This window comes from Lepidochelys kempii, chromosome 2, assembly GCF_965140265.1.
Source record: "Lepidochelys kempii isolate rLepKem1 chromosome 2, rLepKem1.hap2, whole genome shotgun sequence".
Taxonomy (NCBI): domain Eukaryota; kingdom Metazoa; phylum Chordata; order Testudines; family Cheloniidae; genus Lepidochelys; species Lepidochelys kempii.
In genome coordinates, this window is record NC_133257.1 from 252689724 (window position 1) to 252706504 (window position 16781).

Genomic DNA, 16781 nt, shown 5'->3' on the forward strand with positions numbered 1-16781 from the left:
TGGAGCCGAGGGGTTCAGAGCGTGGGAGCGGACACAGAGCTGAGGCAGGGGTTGGGGAGCAGGAGAGGGTGCGGGCTCTGGCTGGGGATGTTGGCTCATGGTGGATCTGGGGATGAGGGGTTTGGGGTGCAAGAGGGGCTCAGAGCTGGGGCAGGTGGTTGGGGTGCAGGAAAGGGTGCGAGGTGTGGGCTCGGGGAGGGAGTTTGGGTGTGGAGGGGGGCTCAGGGCTGGGGTTGAGGTGTGGGAGGGGGTACGGGCTCCGGGAGTGCAGGAAGGTGTTCCGACCTGGGGGTGGGTGGGTGCAGGAGGGGGTGTGGGCTCTGGGAGGGACTTTGGGTATGGCAGAGGGCTGGAGGTGTGGGATACGGGCTCTGGGAGAGGGTTCCAACCTGGGGCAGGGGGTTTGGTTGTGGGAGACAGTTCGGGATGTGGGTTCCAGCTAGGCGTCGCTTACCTCATGTGGCTCCTGGTCGGCGGCGCAGCGGGGCTATGGCAGGGTCTTCCTGCCCTGGCTGTGCGTGACTCCCCGAAGCAGCCAGCATGTTCGGATCCTAGGTGCAAGAGCCAGGGGCTCTGTGCGTTACCCCTCCCCGCAGGTGCTGCCCCCGCAGCTCCCATTGGCCGCGGTTCCTGGCCAATGGGAGCTGCAAAGCCAGCAGAGCAGTGCGCGGAGCCCCCCTTATCGCCTCTGTGCCCAGGGGCTGCAGGAATGTGCCATCCGTTTCTGGGAGCTGTGTGGAGCCAGGGCAGGCAGGGAGCCTGCCTTAGCCCTGATGCCGCCGACTGGACTTTTAATGGCCCTAGCGCTGTAGTGCCACTGATCACTAGTCACGGACAGATGTAGACAGGTGCAACATATTGTGACTCGCGTAATCTAGACTCGAGAACTGGAACATAGAAATGTCTGGAGCCTGGAAAGCGTAGACAGGCAAAGACATTAGAAAGACGCTTGCATTCTTCTTCAAAAGTGGCTGGCTGCAGAGTCAACCTCAAAGCTCTCTACGAGGGGAAAGGCAGTGCTCCTCCAACATGCTCATTTAAGTAGTTTTATGTCTGTGTGGGCTATGTTTATATGTGGACACACAGGGAGGTATGGCTACTTACTTATCAGGAAGTTCCTTCCAAAACCCCTGGATCTGAGCTATCCAGCAGCAATAAAAAAAACATTTTGGATACCGAAGCGGGGCCAGATTCATGCTAAGCACGACAAAGCACCATGAAAAAAGAATTCTCATATTATTCAAACTCATAGAACAGAACAGGCTACATTCTCCTCTAACTTACACCAGTTTTACACTAGTGTTGTTCCACTGACTTCTGAGGGAGTTACTTTTGATTTTCACCACTGTGAGTAAAAGGCAAATAAAGACCAGCAAGCTCTCTGTGCCACTTAATATGAAGCGTAATGTAAATGGATACGTTGCAAAAGAAAAAGCTTAAATTATGAAATGTCTCCACATATTCAGCATATCTTAGACAGCTCAAAGCCTCATTGTTGATATTTTGCCCATACCTGCTGCAAAACGATGTTTTCCTTGTACGCTCGTTGAAAATAAAGGGCCTGATATGCCTTTCACTTCCAGTAGCGTGAATCAGGAGTAACTCCACTGACGTCAGCGGAATGACATTGATCTAAAACCAAATGTATGGGAAAGCCAAATCGGGACCCCTGTCTTTTCTTATATGCATATATCTTCCCAGCTTATCTCATTATGGAGATGTCAGTGGCGATCCCATTGTTAAGGGTTGACTTTTGCATTTAAACTGGGATTACATTTTGAGAACATAGTACTGTACAATTAGAACACAGAGGGACAGATGCTCAGTGGGTGTCAATCAGCACAACTCCATTGAAGTAAATAGACTTATGCTGACTTACACTAGCTGTGGAGCTGGTCCAGAGCTGTTTAGTTGAAAGTGATGATCTTTTGTACTTGGGTAATTTATTACTGTAGGGACATATATTCTAATAAATTATATAAATCTCTCAAAGAATTACAGCAGCCTTATTGTAGATTGGCTCTAATGCAATAGGAACTTATCAACACTTAGGGTTTGATAAGAACCATAATCTTGCTATTCACATGTGCTTCTAATTATATTAAAACATTTATCCTCTATAAAAAGGGAAAATGGGCAATGTTATCAGCAATTACTGACAGCTTGTCTTGAAACTGACACTTTAAAAAAAATGTACACAGCTTTCCTTGTCAAAAGGCAAACCTGATCAACATGGTATTTACTGTACTACTGTACGTTTTCCAGTCAATTATACTCCAGTGTAAAAATCTTCCATTGTTATAGATTCACAGAAATTACAAGTGGAAATTATCCCTGAGGCCACTTAGTTCACCACACCGACAGTGCAGAGATGCTCCCTACAGGGTATTTTCTAATGTTTAATCTAGTCTCCTATGACAACTGTCCCAAATGATGGGGCCTATACCACTTCCCTGGGTAGAATACTCCATAGCCTTACATATCTCTCAGTAAGTTTTGCCTGTTATTCATTCTAACTGTTCCCTTTCTTAGTTTCATCACATTGCTTCTGGTTATTTCCTCATGTAGCATCCTCAATACTTCTTTGTCCTTGGAGTTGATTATAACATGACAATTCTTGGCTCACAAGAAGCGCTTTACAGTTAGACAAGGAGCAATTCACATCCTGACTGACAGCTTGCTGACATTAAAAAAATAAGGTACTTTTTACACACACACACACACACTATTTGCATGTACCAGGATGGTCATTGATGCCTGAAGTTTTGCAAACCAGGCCCTTAGTCCTTGCATGTTTACTATAGGATTACAAACTCCTCAGAATTAAGAACCCTTTTTACTCTGCAACCACAGTAAAGAGATCGTGAAGTCCTTCCTCATTTTGGTGAGCCCTTACTCACTTAAGCAGCCCCATTCACTTCAGTGGGATTACTGGTGTAAGTAATTGCTCACCAAGGTGAGTAAGGGCCCTGCAATCTGGCCCTACGTTTATATGTAATTTGGTAGAACTAAGTGATGACTGCATTAGAAAGTTGTAGAGTTCTGCATTTATTCCTAATATGTCTTTAAAAAGGTAATTCAACGGTATTGAGTACACAGAACATTATTAAAGTCAAACACAACTGTGACACCCTTCTCCCAATCTCTTCAACGCTCTGATTCTGTAGGCCAATCCACCTCCCCACTTCTTCAAATCCCTCCTACCCATCTTTTCCCACAACCCCCAGATAACAATTTTCTTTAAAAATATAATTATCTAAAAAAGGACAGAAAACTTGGACCAATAGTGACAGTTAAAGTTACCTCTGTGTTGAGATTATTGGTTCAGGTGTATTCCCATTTTAAGTACAAGGAATTTGAAACTGAAAGAATCTTTCAAAATAAAATAACTTGTTCAGTGCAACTACTTCACCAGGATGTATACTGTACCACCAGGCAACTCCATAACCCAACCCTCTTCCTTTAGTTACCTCCCCCAGCATCCTGTTTTGTGTGCTGTCTTTACTCACCATGAAAATCCCCCATACACAACTGCAGTGCTATATACACCTATGTTTGATAATAATATTCAAAAGTCTGTGTTAAAACATGGACATACCAGGTAAAATTTCAAAAGCACATATGTGATGTAGGAGCCTAAGCCCCATTTTTAAAAGTAACTTGAGCATTTAAGGCCAGATTTTCAAAGGTAATTAGGGGCATCAAGATGCAGAGAGGCTTTTAGTGGGCTTTTCAAAAGCTCTTAAGCAGGTTAGGTGCCTAACTACCATTGAAATCAGGAGCCTAAATCTATTGAAAATCAATGGAATTTAGGCTCTTAAGTGCCCAAGGCACTTCTGGAAATTTTACCCACAGTCACTAAATTCATAATGTCACAATATAACACACTACAATGGATCAAGGAAATCACTAAAGCCTGAATTAGAGAGAACCATTGCCCTCAGTTAGGATTAAGACCTTTGTCCCCCTTAAAATGTGTTTTTTAAATCATCAAGCAAAATGGATTTTATGAAGGCAACAGACTTTTGTGCTGCTAGTCACAGTTCGAAGGTATATACTGAGCTTGGTTATTGCCTGCTCTAAAATCTATCCTTAATAATAAAAGAAACTTACCTTCACAGGTCAGTAAGAAGTACTCCATGTTGTGACTGAATGACGCACTGAAATAAGTACAGTTTTCAATCAAATCACAGGACAGACACTGCCTGTTGAAGTTTCCATTTGTGTTTGCACTGAAAAAGTTAATACAAGTACATGAAGGTCAATTGAGCGAGGGTTATCTTGAAGCTACATTTTTTAAACTTCATTGCACCAGAAAAAAGGAACATAACTTTCTCAACTATACTAAGAGACGAGGCATTCTAAATTGTTGCGGGGGGGGGGGGGAAGGGGCGGTTGCCAGAACTGAAAAGATATTAAAGGGTATTGATGGCTTTTGTGCATGGCAGGTAGTTATGTTAGATGCTACAGCTTTCCAGAAAATAATGGATGCAACTGAACTTTCAATATAAACGGAACATGTTTTAATTCAGGGAATAGACATGAAACTAGGGATTATTTCTATGTTAGATGACGTTTATTGCAGACAAAGGAGAACTAGAGATCTTGTCTTTAAAAGGCAGTTTTTCTGACTTGCTAGTGGCTACCTCATAGACAATCCTCTCCCTTAGCATTCAAAGAGTGGGTCATGGAGTGTTAACCACAACATCCAGGTAGAAAGAAAAGATCATGTTTTGCCTGCTTTGTTTTTGAAGTACGCAATTTGGCATGTGTGTGCGCTCAAGAGCACTATGCTGGTTAAAGACTAAATTACCATTTATTAACAAATAATAAATAATACTTAGCACATCTATAGCACTTTTCAACTTCAAAATGCTTTACAAACATTACCTAACTGATCCTTAGAACACCTCTGTGAGGCACGTCAAGATTATTACTCTATTTCACGGATAGCAAAGCTGAAGCAGAGCAGCTGTGTGGCTTGCTCAAGACCACAGGAGCGATCAGTGGCAGAGCTAGGATCACCACACAGTTGTCGCCGGCTCCCGTTCCTGTGTTCTCTCCAGCTCACACTTTTCTTCAGGAGAGGAATCCCCGTGTGACTCACTAACTCTGAATTTAAAAACTGAGAGCCAGATCCTCAGCCGATATAAACTGTCATAGCTCTATTGACTTCAATGGGGCTATGACAACTTACATAAGTCAGTTCACTACATGAGCCACCTTTAAAGGCTAGTGGGGTATGGCAAGGTGGAAGCAATGTAAATTGTGCCACTGTTTCCTGTGAAGAATTCTCCCCGAATTGAGCTTTAACACTGAATTTTATTCACTCCAATACAAATGACTGGCCCAAACAGACTCAGCATGATTTATTTAATTAAAAAATGCTGAAAATACCCTAGCCTCTCACAAAGCCCTGTGGACAGCAGTGGGCAAATACAGAGGTTTAAGAATGAAGGAAAAAATTAAATGACTGGTAATTCAGTTTGTTGTAGTCCCTTCTCTGCTTGAGAGAAAAAAACATAACATCATACTGCAGGATGTAAATATACTGACAATCTCGTATCAAATGAAGCTAGCACGGCCCTTCCCTTCTTTGTGGATGCTTCCAAGGCAGGAAAAAATACCACAAGATGGGATGAAGGAAGGATGTTAAAAGAGAGGAATACAACAAACTTAACTTGCAGTATGTGCCTCTATTTCCTCATCTGTAAAATGGGGATAATAATGCTTCCCTCCTGCCCAGGGTGTTGTGAGAATTAATAAATGTGCATTTTCCAGTGCTTAGAAATCTTGTATGAGAAAAAATAAGGCTGGATTCCTAAAGCCTCTTGGCAATTGAAACAAGCATTTTCTAGGATGGAATTTTTGTTCTTTACTCCGGTTTCCTTCTCACACAGCGACATATTTATTAGCTGTAATATAGATACCATGTACGTAAGCTAACCATTGTTTACCTATTACACCACTACTGAGAACATATTGGAGCCACATGAAATTGCAGAAAAACATTCACAAATGTTCAGCAATTTTGTTCTGCCTATTTTCAAATACCAGAACTTCTGTGGTTTGGTTAGATTTCCATACAAACAGTAACGTGATTGTGAAAAATACAAATGTATGCAATGATGCAACTTTTTGCAGTGCATAATAATTTTGTTTAAAAATGTTTCCATTTTAATGTGCCATTTGCTTTAGAATGGGACCAATTTCTAATGGGCAATGAAATGAGAAAATGCTCAAATTTCAAGCATTTCAAATTTGGTTGCAAACCTCTTTCCCATTTGGTGACATGCTCATGTTTATTCCTTAGCTTCAATCAGAGAATAAACAATGTCAGTAATGATGGGCACAATCCATCTTCTATCATGATCTCATTCATAGAGGAATAACTGGAAAATGATCTCTATGAAAGAACTGAAAAACATACCTATATAAGTGTCGTCGTCTTGGTAAATCTTCTGTGCTGAGGAAGTAACTAAAAATACAAAGTACAGTAGTGAGAAATAGAGTTTTGGAAGGGAATTTACAAATATGTTATTAAACAGCATCTCCATCCTCACGCCCATCTTTTGAACATTTCCTTGATCTTGTGAAGCAAACTGCAAGGATATGTGACTTCTCCATTTCACTGAATCAGAAAACCAATCAGAAGAGACCTCTCTTCAGCACAGAATCAAGGAAATGTTTTGTAAACTGCACTGAAATTAAAAATAAAAACAAAAATATTTCAATGCAGAAGTATACATGATAGCTGTGCTTCAAGGGAAAAATGCTCCATGCAAAAACCCCCTGAATTCAGGTATGTAGGCTTGGCTTGACACGAGTAATTGGACAAGGGTGAGGCCTCATTTCTTGGGAGACAGCATTAGGCAGGTAAATGGATCAGCAGGTTGGAATGGAAGCAGAATGTCTTTACCAGCTAAGATAGGGGAGGAACACTCAGGGAGCCATTTACAGTGGACAAGATAACAATGAATACAATAAGTCGGGAACATAAAGATGAAGTAAAGAATGAGTTGTATATGAACAGTGAATGGACAGAGCATGCGGTACAGGGATTGGTTCCAGCAAAGTGACCAAGCCAATCCCAAAACATTTGATGCAATGTAATGTGTAAAGGTATATAAAGGAAGGGGGCTTCTGTGTAACTTTGGTTGTGTGGTATACCCTGTACCCAGCCTCTACGTTTAAGTCTCATCAACTCAGCGAAGCTTTTCTGTATGTCAAATAAAGGAACCTAAGCGTCAAGACCAGAGTCAAACTGAGTTCTGGGGGAACTGAATGGAAGATGTCTCAGAGGCAACCCCAACATACTGGTGCTGGGACTCAGATCGGATCCATTCATCTTGAGCAAGTAACATACAGTTTATTATACGAGTCGCTTTACTGTCAAGGATCACAAACCATCAGTTTAGCAATGGCATTGGAAGGCTTTAAATCTGAGGTGGTTTCCAGGGCACCAGAGGAGTAGGTTAAATCTAAGGGCAAATCTTATGGATTTCCCAGACAGGTACTGAGGGAGACTGGGTGGAAAAGGAACGCCAACGAATAGTGCTAAATAAAAAATGCAGAAAGGAGAAGCAAAAAGCTTGTTATTGCAGGAACTAATCCAGGAAATAAAAGCCCTGCGTAGAGAAGTAAAATAGCTAACCATTATGTGGGAAATTTTGAGAGAGAAAAGAATGGGCTGGAAGAGCACCAAGAGATACATAAGGCATATGCTGTGCAGTCTAATGAGGCATTTTTAAAACAAAATAAAAGTGGACACTAGAGAGTTACTTTCAGTACCTATGTAAAAGAATACTTGTCAGAGAACAGTAGAGGTCTGTTGAATGCCACTGAAATGTTAAAAAATAAGACCCATTGGCAGCCATGAAAAAATAGTATTTAGTTTCTTTTTTCCCTAAGGTAAAGAAAACCCGAATCAAGACAGAAGTTTCATGTGGATTATTTCTCGTGGCTAAAACTTTACAAATGAAATGTGCCACCTTAAGGGATGAGTGTAAAAGGCATTAAAAGCAAATGAAAGTTGTAAAGAAGGAAATAAACTAAATGGAAATGATTCCTGAAAGGTCAGGGAGAAAACAATCTCTTTTACCTATTTGCATAAATCCAAAGTAAAAAGCAGCCATCCTTCACAGACTGTATTTAGTGAGCACAGCTTTGCAAGCAAAGTGTACTACATTAAGAAACAAGTGGGGAAAAACATTAAAAAATAAGTTTAGAGTCGCTGAAAGAATTCAGCTGAGAAATGTGTCACTTTGGAAAATAAGTAAGTGATTTAAGGACAGACTGTGAAGTTAAAAGTATCTTTTGCACAAATGAACACTGCAAAGTTTTGGGGCAATTAAATAGTTGGGGGGTGTTGCAGTAAATATAAGTAGTGAAGCCCAATCACCAAAAACCTATTTGAAAGTGCCATCCAAGTTCTCTTTTCTTTTAAGAAGTTATTAATTATGAATAAAAGAGCTACTGTGAATGGTGCAGTGGCCATTCAAAAACATGACAAAACCTCCAACTATAGAAATCCTATTCAAAAGTTCTGTTTATCTGTGGTATAAAATACATTTTACTAAGAGAGTAAAAACAAAAACTATATGGTGGAGTTTTGTAAGAAAAAAAAAGATTAAAATGTCTTAGACTAAAAACAGGTCCAAAGGGTTTAGGGTTAAGACCTATTAAGGAAATATTGTACAAAAATGTTCATTTTATGTATGTGTCAGTGTTATTACATTTTACAGGTCTGTAGGTCTACCTAAAGAATTATGCCTACTAAAATTTAGTGCAATATATAGTTAAAAACTGTTGAAAAAAGTTTCTAAACAAAAATGTACACTTTAGAATGCATAAGACTGCCAAGTGGGAGGGCAAGTACACCAAAAGAAACTTAATAGAATTGCCAGAGGAAGCGGACTGTTTAAAATTGGTGTGTCTCTCAGAAACCAAGCTGATATAGAAATGCTGTGGGAACATGACCAAGCATTTCAATAGGAGATAGCAGCAAAATTACTGCATCCACTGAATAAGCAAAACCAAGGACTCATTAAGGAAGCTTTGTTACCTCTATATATTATACATAATATTGTAATTGCTTGTAAAGAAGTATGCATTAAGTCAGTGTGTTAAAATAATAATATGTGTAATATGTGAGGAATACATACTATACAAAATAAAAGTGGTCTTAAGTGATATGAAGCAAGAAAACTTGACCTCTTTTTTCACCACAGAAAAGTTACCCCAACAAGGAATAAAGCTTTACAATGCACCGTACCTTTAAATAGATTTTTTTTTATCTAGAGATTTTAAAAAAGCAACCCACCCCTCTTCCCAAAACATTTGATCACTTATGATTCTTTGAACAGCTGTGTGGCTTCAGGCACCTGAAAAACCCATTGAGAGCCTCAGCTTGAAGAGGGGATTCCAACCGTTAGGGAAGATATAGCCTTGACTTGAGAGGAATGTCATTGTCTAAGGGTTAGTCTACACTGGCAACACAAGCACTTTAACATGGCTTGTGTAGTCCCGGCAGAGTGCTGGGAGAGAGCTCTCCCAGCACTCTAAAAAATACCACCTCCACGAGAGGGGTAACTACCAGCGCTGGGAGCGCAGCTGTTTACATCGACGCTTTACAGCGCTGAAACTTGCTGCACTCAGGGGTGTGTTTTTTCACACAACTGAGCGAGAAACTTGCAGCACTGTAAATTGCCAGTGTAGACAAGCCCTTCACAGAGACACTCTAGCCAGCTCCATTTCTGTGTGATAAGTAATGAAAGCACCAGCTTTCTGAGGTCATCATTACTGTTTCAGTCCGTGAATTAGCTGGATATGCAAGGGGTGGCCAACTTCAACTCAGAGTGCAAAGTCAAGGTTGATATCTCCATGGGGGCCAAAGGCCATAAGCTTTACAAGGGTGGTGATGACCCACAGGAGCAGATATTGTTTTAGTGGGGGGTGGGAGGGGAGGACTGAATAACATAACGGCTGGCGTACCCAATCCAGCAGGTCTATTTCCTATAAACTGTGCTCACCTGGATATGTAGATTTCGCACATTGGGCAGTCAAACCACAAATATCACATACTGTTAAAATTGCAATGTGAGTAATTATGCCAGCTTAGCCCTCAGCTCACACTGAAGTCAACAGAAACTGTGGGCATTTTTAGCTCCTTCCAGAATTGGGCCCTTAATTATGATTCAGTGTTTGGGATGGGCTAATGCCTTTTGACTCAGCTATTTAGTGCCAACGAGGGATAGTGCTGGAGATAATAGATCATTTTAAATTTAAGAAGTCTAGAATTCAGCATCTTGCATCTCACTGAAACTTTGCCTGAAAGAGCAACTCCATACAATGTGAACTGGAAACCCTTTCAGAGTGCTCTCTTCTATGACATTTTGCTAGGTTTCAGAGGAACAGCCGTGTTAGTCTGTATTCGCAAAAAGAAAAGGAGTACTTGTGGCACCTTAGAGACTAACCAATTTATTTGAGCATGAGCTTTCGTGAGCTACAGCTCACTTCATCAGATGTTACTTTTTTTTTTTGCTGAGATTTAGGACAATGGGAAGCACACCAAGAACTGGAACATCACTAACAAAGGATCAAGGTGAAAATGAGGGAAACTGTAAAAACAAGATGGCAGTTTACTGAGCAAAAATGTTTGTTCATTACAATAGTTTTCGTGTGTGTCAAACAGAATTTTTTCCAAGACTAGGAGGACTAACAGAGCAAAGCCATCCAACACAGAACACAGAACTCTCTCTTCAAATTTTGAATCAAATGTTGTTGATGAAGAAACATAGCAACACACACACAAACATACACACACGTATATATATGTAAACCAGGCTTCTTTCTGTGTGTCAAATATCAAAATGAGATTGATTATTAAACACACAAAGTCAGTGGTAGGGGAGGGAACAAACCAAGGCAAGACTTCATTGAAACACTAGATTGTAAACTAGAGATTAAGCCACGAACAGATGTAGACAACCCTCTCCTGCTGTCTGTACATCTAGCTGTTCATGCACACACACTTCTGATGCTTTCAAGATGGCTACTGTAGACTAGCTAACTCTAGAGCCAGAACTAAAAGATGAAAGCCTGTTTGGTTTGTTACTTACACCGACTTCTTTACTTACATTTTATGCCTCTTTTCATCATATGCCAAAATCTTTGTCACATCCCAATCACCAGATGTAATGGACTGTAAGTTATCACTGCTGCTATTGGGCTGCCAAAAAAAAAAAGAAGAGAAAAGTGTGTTTTCTTTTTTCTGAAAAGACGACACTTGAACACAACTAAAAAACCTCTCTTTTTATTTCTCAAAACATGATGCCCTCATGACTCCTCCATGCTTGTTAAAAGTAATCACTAATTTGTGATTCCCCCAAAGTACTGTATTGCTATGAATTTGCAGATACACTTAAATATACTGAATCAGATTAATCTCTGGCATAACTAAATTGATGATAATGGAATTAATTAGGCCCAGCATAAAGAATACAGATGGAAGTCCTTTCCTGTGATCCTCTTTTGCCCATGGGTTCTGGATAATAACCTCAGATAATTGTGCAGAGAGCCACTTATTTACGAATAATGAAGGAGAAGCTTGTTTTAAAAAAACCCAAAAGTGACATTCTTTGAATTTTACTTGAAATGTGAAGACCTTTTAATTATAAATCTAAGCAAACTGCATCACTTGAAACTCTTGTTCCTCCTATGCTTGAAATGCTACTAGCATTTAGCACAGTTAAGGTATTCATCCTTATGGACAGAGGGATTCAAATTCTCCATAGACACCTTGATATATCTTGGGTCTAAACACAGGTCTTATGTTCATGGAATGTTCTAGTCAGCACTGAAAAAGAATAATAATGGTTGTTTCACCTGTGACGATGACATGGCAATATGGTAGAACTTTCCTCGCCCCCCCTGAGGAATGGCTCGGATGAAGAAAAACTTCCGTCCGTCTTTGGAAAAGATTGGCTCTTCATTCTGTAAATGTCAATTGAGCGGGTTTAATTTTCACTAGTTTGGGCTTCTTGGTGTTTTTTAAAACTGTCCACAGAGGACTTCTAACAACCACCTAAAACAAAGAAACAGCCCCCTCAAAACAGGGAAAAATGAGCCCTGAAATTCTGAAAACCCTTGTTTTTGTATCCCCTGAGAAGCAGTCATCTTTCAGCTAGCCTCCTGTGGAATTAAAGGGAGACAGACAGTAAGGCGGCATTCTTGGCTTCAAAGGCAATCCCCATTTGCAAAGCGGAAAAAACCTACATGCCTACAGAGAAGTCTGTTTGGGGGCAACCGGAATGAAGCGTTTTAATAAACATAGACTTAGCAGTGTGTGCCTAGCAAATCTTGTTTACTCAGCTGGAAAAACTGCACTGAGCTGTGTATCATTCCACATACATTTTCTTAAAGAAACATCACCAACCTGTACTTCAGAGTCTAAGTCCTGTCTCCTTCCCTACCTTCTCACAGATGATTAATTCACAAAATTATTTACCCGGGGGGGAGGGAGGGGGAAAAGGGAGGAGGCGAAAGAATAAAAAGAAAGAAGGTCTTTTAAAACTGTCTTTGCTTCAAGGTTCCCAGGTGAACCTAGTGATTGATTTTCATCCCATTATTGCAACTTTCAGTCAGAGAGAGACAAGGTGCTGTGCATGGAAATCAAACACTGCAGGGCAGTAACTAGTTCTTTTCTTAAGACTGTTTTGTTTTCTTTTCTGCTGTAGAAATCCATGAGCGGCTGGGACCTTTCTGTTGGGGGAGATAGTTGTGTAGTAGACTACAAGGGAATGCAGAAGACTTTGATATATATGGTCCCTGAGGGTGGCAAAAATCATTAGCTCGATATACCATGGCATTCGGCTGGTTGCACCTCCTTTGTTCTAGCTCTTACTGGCAGAAAGGCTGGTTACTAAAGTACAAAATTTAATCTCCCAAAAGTGCATATCGAATGAATTTAGGAAGAATCTGAAGCCTTCCTTCCCACGCCATCAGATGTTGCTTAGAGTATGAACAAGGCTCCACCATCCCTGTCTATCCTGGGGCACTCTTTGCATATTCAGTATGCTGTTAAGTCCCATAAGTTTCCCCCTCTCTGAGTACTGTTCAATGGAGCGATTCTTTCAGTAAGCCCCTTGTGTGTTCCACCAGCCACCCAATGGACACATCTGCCATGGCAGATATTCTGGTCTTATTCTTAACACATGTCAAAACACCAAGCAGAACCAACCAAGATCAATAATAATAAGTTGATCATACTGCGGATTGTTTTAATGTTATAGATTAATTATTTGCATTAACAACAAATGAATCCTTTTAATTTTTTTAATGCTGCAACAGCATTCTTGCTTTATTTTACTTTGCTCCTTATCATTCATTAAGTATTTCACTTTCTATTAGTGTTAGGTTTACAAAGTCTAAATTTTGGGCCTAACTTGCCAGGTTTCCTTGTATTTTTCTTTCCTTACCTGTCTAGAAGATTGTAAAAGTACGACCATCTCTCGCTTGGCAAAATTTCAGGAAATAAGTCTCACCTGCTTCTTATAGTTTCTAGAACTTTAAGTATGAAAATCTATATGATTATTTCCAGAGTTATGCTAAGAAGATTAAAAAAACCACTGGCAAACTACTATCACACTATGGGCCAAATTCTATGCTGGTGTAAACTGGCACACTTCGATTGTAGTCAATAGAGCTGTACCAATCAAGAAAGGTACAGAATTTGTACTGTTTATACAAATTTGTACTACTGTAGCAGCATTTCTCTTGGCAGTGGAAGTAGACTTTGTACAGACTGGTTTAACAGATTACTTGAATCTATTTCCAGGTACAGAGAAAAGTCATACATCAGACAAATGATTACTGATCTTCATCAGTACTCCTCTGAGGTTATGAGTGGTCTGTTTGTTGTATCTACTGATGGAAAAACTCCCTTAATATAGTCAGGTTTTTTTTAAGAACCTGTAGTTGTGTTGCAGAGACTCAGTATGGACACACACAAAAAGAGGCCACTGGGACAGAGATTTTGGGGATATAATCTTCATATTGTATAGAGCAGCACTAAGGATCTTGAAAACAAACCTGGCCTGAGTTAAAGCTGATGTGTGCAATATTTTCATCTTATCTTAAGAGAAAAAATGAACTGGAAGGAAATGCATTTTAGGTTCACACAGTCTAGTATAAAAATACTAAAATTGGCACTGAAAGAAAAATTAGCATGGTGCAGATGAAAATAAAAAGTAAAATTAACTCTGGATGCACCCATTTTCAGGAAGCAAGGCTAACTGGGGGGAGGAAGAATTTACTGATTCATTAAGAGGCAGGGTGAACCAGAGGACAGGGACCTTGACCAGGACTTGAGAAAGTGAGGTTCCATTCCTTGGTTTGCCACTGATGTGCTGTGTGACCTCAAGTAAGATACTTCACCTCTGTCTTTCCCTCCCACCCTTTGTCTCTTTAGACTGCAAATCCTTTGATGCAAAGACTATCTCCTATTATTTCTGTGTACAGTGCCTAGGACAATGGGGCTCCAATCTTAGCTGTGGCCTCTAGGTGCTACCATACTAACTAATTATAATAATTCTGCATAGAGATGAGTGGAGAAAAGCAGGGCGCTTTGAAAGCTGGTTTAAGTAAGGGTCAATGTGTATTTATTTATTGGTACATATAGTTTTGTTTTGAATGAATTTGCTCTTGTTCATTTTATAGGCAAAGGGTCTAGGAGTTTCACACAGAAACAGATACTCTGAACTACCCCGTCCATCTCCTATAACTCCTGTGATGCCCTCCCCGCTCCCTTTACCCTCTTCAGGACAATCCTGCTATTTGTCTGCTTGACCCAGTTGACCCCGGGTCCCACAATGAATAATTTTGTCATGTGGCTTTCAGTGAGATGTTCATTTTTGTTGGATATATACAGTATTCCTAATTCCCAGAATGATGGCCCCATAAATTATTTGCTTGCCAAGAATGGCAGCTTTCCGTAACAGTGATGGTATGGGACTCTCACAGATGAGTGTGGCTTTTTAACCCTTTGCAGTTCACCTTTCAGTGAGATTGTGGATTTGAGGGATTTGCTGAAATGTTTGTATTGTGGGTTAATGTCAGTGAGAACCATCCCCCTTTCATGGCAAGCTACCTCACCACCCCTATCCCTGCTTATCCTTGGAGCTATGGGAGCCAGCTTCCTCCCTCCCGTACTAATTTCATCCCCGAAGCTAAGGGGCCAGAATCCCCACTCCTTGAGTCTCCTTTTCCCCCACTGATCTGTGAGGTTGGGTTCAACATACCAATGTCGATCTCTGAGGCCAGAGGGTCCACCCCCAACAATATTAGAACACGACATAAATACTCTGATTAACCGAATAGTATGTGTATGTCTATGTGTATCTCTGCTCTCCACTGGATGGAATCAGAACTGCTCAACTAAGTGCCATTAGCCCCATGCTGCTCACACCAGACAGGGATTCCCCTTTAGCTCAGGCAGAAGGGTCCTATGCTTGTGAATCATGAGGCTCTGAGTTCTATCCCTGCTGTGCACCAGGGTCACTCGGAACTTGAAGGCAATAGCAGTGCAGCAGAAATGAAGTCCAAGGTAGCTAGGCATTTTTTATACTTCATTGGTTCTAAATACAAAATCCTCACTGAAGGTTGAGCGTAAAGGATTAAAAAGCCAAACTTGTTTGTAAGGTTCCCAGAGTACTGCTGTTATTGAAAAATGTAACTGATGCTGCATACTAACTACCTGTGAGAGAACCATTGCTAGGGCCATCTTGCCATGGTGATGGGAACAAGGGAGGTTGAATGAGGTTTTCAATATCTCACTGTAACACACAACAACATTCTTCATTATAGGACCAAGGCTAAGCTGAGGCAGCTATGGAAATAGGAGGACTGGTGTGAAGAGTGCAACCCCAGGGGAACAAAATCAGGGGTAGATCTATGTTCAGCCAAAGTAGGTGTTGTCAGTTCTCTCTCTCTATGTAAAACTCCTGGCTTGAAATCCTGGTCCCACTGAAGTCAATATAGTCAGGATTTCACCCTGGATTCCACTTGCCTATTTAAAAAAGTTAAATTTAAGACAAAGTTATATTTACAAGAAATAGGTAAATAAACCACAACTGAAACTCATTGAAAACCAGCCTTCAGAGGTACCTGCTTTTCCCATTGCTTTCTCTACAGAATGAATTTCTCACTTTGATTGTTGTCCTTGCTTCCTGGAAATGAGTGTCTTGCTGGAGCTAGGTAAGGGCTATCTACAGAACATTATAACGTTCATATAATAATAATTATTTCCTGCTGGAGGAAAAGACTCCTGCTGAAAGTAAGGACTCTGACAGCAGGGAAGGATTCCATCATTTCTCCACTGCTGGAGCCTTTCCCTGCCAGGGTAAAGATTCCGTCAATGAGGAAAGACTTTGGCAGCAGGGAGGCAGTGGGGAAAGGCTTTGAAATGGGGGAGGCAATGAGGGAAGGCTCAGCCTTTCCCTGCTGCCTCCCCTCTGCCAGAGCCTTTCACTGACTTGTGCAGCTACACATACCTTTCATGCTGCCAAAAATGGTGCGTAGTGTAGACTTATGAGCCTAAGTACCATTTTCAAAAGTAACTTAGGCACTAAGTCACTTTGATTTTAAAACACAACTTAGGTGCTTTTGAAAATTTTACCCTTTGGCTCCTAAACGTTTAAGTGACTTTTGAAAATGGGATTTACGACTCCTAAGTCACTTGGATCCTTTCTGAAAATTTGACCTTTGATCATTTAACGGCAATA

The 16781-nt window shown here is 40.7% G+C and overlaps 1 protein-coding gene across 7 annotated transcripts in view; it reads right to left on the reverse strand.

Annotated features, from left to right (window-relative positions):
* The window catches only part of DPP6 (dipeptidyl peptidase like 6), an 816817-nt gene that overhangs the window by 58921 nt on the left and 741115 nt on the right, over nucleotides 1-16781 (reverse strand). For all 7 annotated transcript variants that reach the window (XM_073334581.1, XM_073334585.1, XM_073334583.1 and 4 more), the window contains 4 exons: nucleotides 11887-11994; nucleotides 11139-11230; nucleotides 6431-6478; nucleotides 4114-4232 (listed from right to left, as the gene is read on the reverse strand). In XM_073334581.1, the coding sequence (XP_073190682.1) occupies nucleotides 4114-4232; nucleotides 6431-6478; nucleotides 11139-11230; nucleotides 11887-11994 (367 nt within the window). The remainder of the gene's footprint in view (nucleotides 1-4113; nucleotides 4233-6430; nucleotides 6479-11138; nucleotides 11231-11886; nucleotides 11995-16781) is intronic.